General features: G+C 18.6%; 2 protein-coding genes across 2 annotated transcripts; both read left to right on the top strand.

The window, feature by feature from the left end:
- Positions 1-234: 234 nt before the first annotated feature.
- On the top strand, positions 235-1,200 carry MKS88_003071 (uncharacterized protein; the record flags this gene model as incomplete). Its single annotated transcript, XM_067216132.1, has 2 exons — positions 235-321; positions 448-1,200. 2 exons carry the CDS (start codon positions 235-237, stop codon positions 1,198-1,200), a joined length of 840 nt encoding a protein of 279 aa, XP_067072810.1.
- A 2,715-nt stretch (positions 1,201-3,915) lies between these two features.
- MKS88_003070 (uncharacterized protein) lies at positions 3,916-4,658 on the top strand (the record flags this gene model as incomplete). The annotated part of the gene is made up of 2 exons (XM_067216131.1): positions 3,916-3,982; positions 4,222-4,658. The coding sequence occupies 2 exons, from the start codon at positions 3,916-3,918 to the stop codon at positions 4,656-4,658; spliced, it is 504 nt and encodes a 167-aa protein (XP_067072809.1).
- Positions 4,659-4,858: the final 200 nt, after the last annotated feature.

Here is a 4,858-nt window from a genome sequence, read left to right as displayed (position 1 = left end):
TTTACTATGATTTAAATTAAGATACAAAATTCATAATATATTTATAATATTATTTATCTATGCCAATTTTATGTAAATAGTTATGTATGTCTTAATATTTTCTTATGAAAAACTAAAAAATAATAAGAAAAACTATATATGAAATAATTATATCATATTATATATTTAGAGGAATATTATGTTATTGTTAATTTTGTCTTATCTGAATATATTATAATATTGAATATTTATATAATGAAACAAAACATTAAGTTACTCTTATTTATTAAAATTATTACATTTATCCTTTTAAGTTGGATATGTCATTTTTGCAATGTTTTAGTACGATATTTCTGTTTATCAACATGTTCTTTATTTATATTGTTCGTGTTTCATCTATATTAGTGCTGTTTTTTAGCCTTAGATTATTAACAAGATTAAATGATAACTGTTTTTATGTTTTCTCAGCGTACGCACAACAACTATTTTGTTAAATGCTACAATAATCTACGAAAATTATATACAAGAAACTATCGTATATTGTCAAAATATAAGCAGCATATGAATTCAAATGTTGTATGTTTAAAGGACATTCCGATTGTATTGAAGGATAAAAAGGATATATCTAATAATGCAAAATGGACTGTAACAAAAAAGGAACAATCAAATGGAAGTTTACTAAGAAATGCTAGAAGCCATAAAAAAGATATGAAAAATAAAACTTGCATATATGAAACAAAAGTCTACTCTCATTTAGAAAAGAGAATATTCAAAGAACTAGATTATGTAGATTTTCTTAATAAAGACATAGCAATTACTGATAAGCTTTACAAGAAAATAATACGTAAAAAATACGCATTAAGGTTGTTTTTTCCTGTGATATTATTGTTGTTGTTAACCATAGCATTCCTAGTAGAATTTTTTTTTGGTTATGGAGTTGTAAACGTGCTATATAATAATAGTATATTGTATGAAATCCTTAATTTGAAGATGTTAAAGTCATTACAGAGTAGTTTTCAGGTTACCAATTCAGGGAAATTATTTTGTATAGCTGTTGAAGCAACTAAAGAGGAAAACAAAGCTGGAATTATTAAAAATTTTTATGGTAGTCTAATATATATTTTACCTTTTTTTATATTAGGCATTGCAATTATATTAGGAATATTTTATTACCATAAAAAAGTTAAAAAGTTTAATAAAATTAAATTCGGCAAAAGGTAAAATATATAATATGGAATATAACTTTTGTTTAAGGAAGCCATTATAATAAAATAATATATTTAATATACTTAGTCATATGTTTAATATACATATACATAATTTTACAAAAACAATTATATATACTTTCTCCTTTTTGATATACGATAGTATAAATATACTTGTAGGTTTTTTGGAAAATTTATATATTTTAATGATGTCTTATTAGAATTTAAAAATTTTTTTTCAGAATAAAAGTTATGACTTAATATATATTTATATATGTTATTATTTCTGTTATTTGTTATGTATAATATATTTTTATTTGTTAAATTTAATGTATCATAGGAAAATTAATATAATTTTTTTCAAGTTATGTATTAATATATATTTAAAAAATATAAGTGATATATAATATTTTTTTTGTTTTACCATTATAAAATTATTATTTGTAATGCGAATAAAAATATTACTGATTAGTTCTGAATAAAAGATTATTATATATTGTTTTGTGTCTAATAAAACAAAGTGAATAGTTTTAGTTTAATATATATGTATATATATATTCTATATAATAGTAGATTAATCTTTATTCTATAAAATAAATATTATGAAAAACGTGATATAAAACATATTGATTGTAAATATATTTTTAACAAAAGTTCAGTTGTTATTATTTGGTTTACCGTGTAAAATACGGATATACAATAAAATATTATCTTTATAAATTATTGGTTATTTACAATTGTTTAAAAACATAGGAATTATAACATTTTCATAATTAAAAGATGAACTAAAGAAATTTCTTGTAAATGTTTGTGCTTAATTTTTTTGTTATCTCAATTTTGCAAAATAACTTAAAAAATATGTTATATTGAAAACTTTTAAATAAATAAATATATATATATATGTTTTAACTCGCTAGGGAAAACAGTTAATGTATTGAACGGAAACATATATCAATATATAATATGGTGATATTCTTTTCTTTTAAATTTTCTTTTTTTTTTATAAATGTGGGCTTATGAAAATGTGTTATTCATATTTATAAAAATATTAATTTAGTGTAATGAAAATAAATATATTCTTTTTTGCAACAATGTAATTATATGTAGATTTTTAGGTATATATATTTATCCTATTTTTTAAAATTTTATGTAAATATATTAAGTAAATAGTCAATATTATTTTTAAAATTTATAATAGTATGTAAGGTATATAAGTACATTTAGTAATATCTTCAAATTAATAATGAGTTTAAAAAAAAAAAACTGCAAAAATCAAATAATAGAAAGAAATATTTTTTTATAGATAATTTTTAAATAGTAATATTTTTCTTATTCTTTTAAATAGTATTAATAATTAATACCTAAATGATTATTTTATTTTTTTAGAAATATTCAATTAAATAAATATAGTATATAATGTTCCCCATGAAACGGTTAAACGAGTAAATTTTATGATTATGTATCATTTATTAAATACGATTTTTTATAGATTAAAATTAAAATAATAATATAATATAATATTAATATGGATTTTAATTATCGGCATTACTTAAAATTTCAAAATTATGATTTGGAAAATTAGGAAACTCATTGATATTCCTTTTTTGTAAAGTTATATTTAGGATCTATAGAAAGTTAAGCTAGCATATATGAGAATAGTCTGGGTTAAAATTGAAAATATTGATAATATAAGTTTTAATAATATGTATATATTTATTTTTCATATAAAATATTACTATAATTTATTAAAACATTCTAGTTCATTTAAATAATATGTACTTTAATGCCCAAAATTAATAATTCTACTTAGACCATGTTTTTTTTCTCCCCTTTTATTAATAATTTTTATTTATATTTATAATTAATTCAAAATAATATAAAATAAAATAATTATATCAATATAAATATCCTCTATTTAGAAATAGTGGTATACATTAAACATAATTAAAAATTATGATATTCTAGAATTATACAATAAAAATAAAAAATCAATTCTTATTTGCTTTTAAAATATATATTCCTACTTATATCAAGTATTATTATACTTAGCCAATTTATTAAATAAATTACATAGCATAAAATATTTTATGGGCTTAGGAATTAACTAAATCATCTGTTATGATTAATTTAACACAAAATATTATTTGTTTAATATATTAATATATTCATATAATAATAATGGATATTTATGAGTAATATAGGTTTCTTTTCAAATATAACGTATGGATCTTTAGTATTATTAGTACAATAACATCCTTATTATTCGGAATTATTACATTAATGTATATAACAATGTATTAAATATATTCTCTACGTTCTATATTATATATAAACTCTATGTTTCGAAATTCTATTAAAGATATATTATTTTTTATTCTATTTTATTTTGAAAAGAATTATTAAGAAAATTATTTAATTAGTGTACTTCATTAAATAATTAAATAATATATTTTGAAAATTTATGAGAAGATTTAAATTATTTTATTTCAATGAAAATTAATTTTATATAAATAATATTAAAGTAAAAATTTTATAATATATTTTTAAATTTACATTTATTTGTAGGTTTTTAAAAAGTTTTTATTGTTATAAAAATTTGATTATGTATTTAACAAGCAATAGTAAGAGGATAGTTTTTATATAAGCGTAGTATCCTTTATAATTAGGAGTATATTATAATACTATTAATTTTTTCATTAATTCGTATATTAGATTATTAAAGATATATATCATGCAACAAAAAACTGTTTTAATATTACTTACAAAAATTTCTGCATTTATCCTTTTAACATGGATATGTTATTTTATGAAGATGTGATAAGATTATAAAATTTAAGGCTATTTGCATTGTACATATTTTCTATGTTTCATTTTTTTTAGTACACATTTTTAGAATGAATTATGTATTTTTTTAAATAATAAATAACTATGTTCTTTTTTTTTTTTTAGATAACATTTAACAAACCAGGTGATAATTAAAATCTTGACAGAAAATTATATACACGATTTTTTCGATTGCTAACAAAATATAAACAAGGTAAGTATTCAAATATTGCGGAGTTAAAAGAAAATATACCATATATTGATGTGATCGAAAAAAGAGATATATCACATAAAGAAAAGGGTTTCATAAGAAAAACAAAATATTCAAATGGAAGTTCATTATATAAAGCACAATACTATACAGAAGTTATAGATTATAATAATGGAATGTTTGATGGGAAATATTTTCATTTTGAAAAGAAATGCATGAAAAAAAAAGATTATGATCATTTTTTTGAAAAAAAAAGAATAGGAAATATAGCTTTAAAAAAAATAAAATTTAGAAATTACGGATTTGGAGTTGCTGTATTTGTTATATATTTCTTGTTGGGAATAGGAATACCCTCACTATATGGAATAGACTCTTTGAATATTAAATGGGACGATATTGGAACAGTTCCATTGTGGAAATATTTCAAAGTTCCTATATAATATATGGTGCCAAAAGTTTTGCGAACCTATATTCGTATAATATCATTTATCATCCTTATAGTTATAATATAAGTTATAATTATAGTAGCGATTTATAAGATCTTAAGAAATAATGAAAAATATCAAAAATTTAAGTTAATGGTAAAGTAAAATAAACAATAATAAATTTGTATTTTCATATAAACTAATTATTAGTAAGA

Source organism: Plasmodium brasilianum, chromosome 10 (genome assembly GCF_023973825.1).
Source record: "Plasmodium brasilianum strain Bolivian I chromosome 10, whole genome shotgun sequence".
In the NCBI taxonomy this organism is placed as follows: Eukaryota; Apicomplexa; class Aconoidasida; order Haemosporida; family Plasmodiidae; genus Plasmodium; species Plasmodium brasilianum.
The sequence above is the reverse complement of the archived record's forward strand: the minus strand, read 5'-3'. Positions and strand labels throughout refer to the sequence as shown.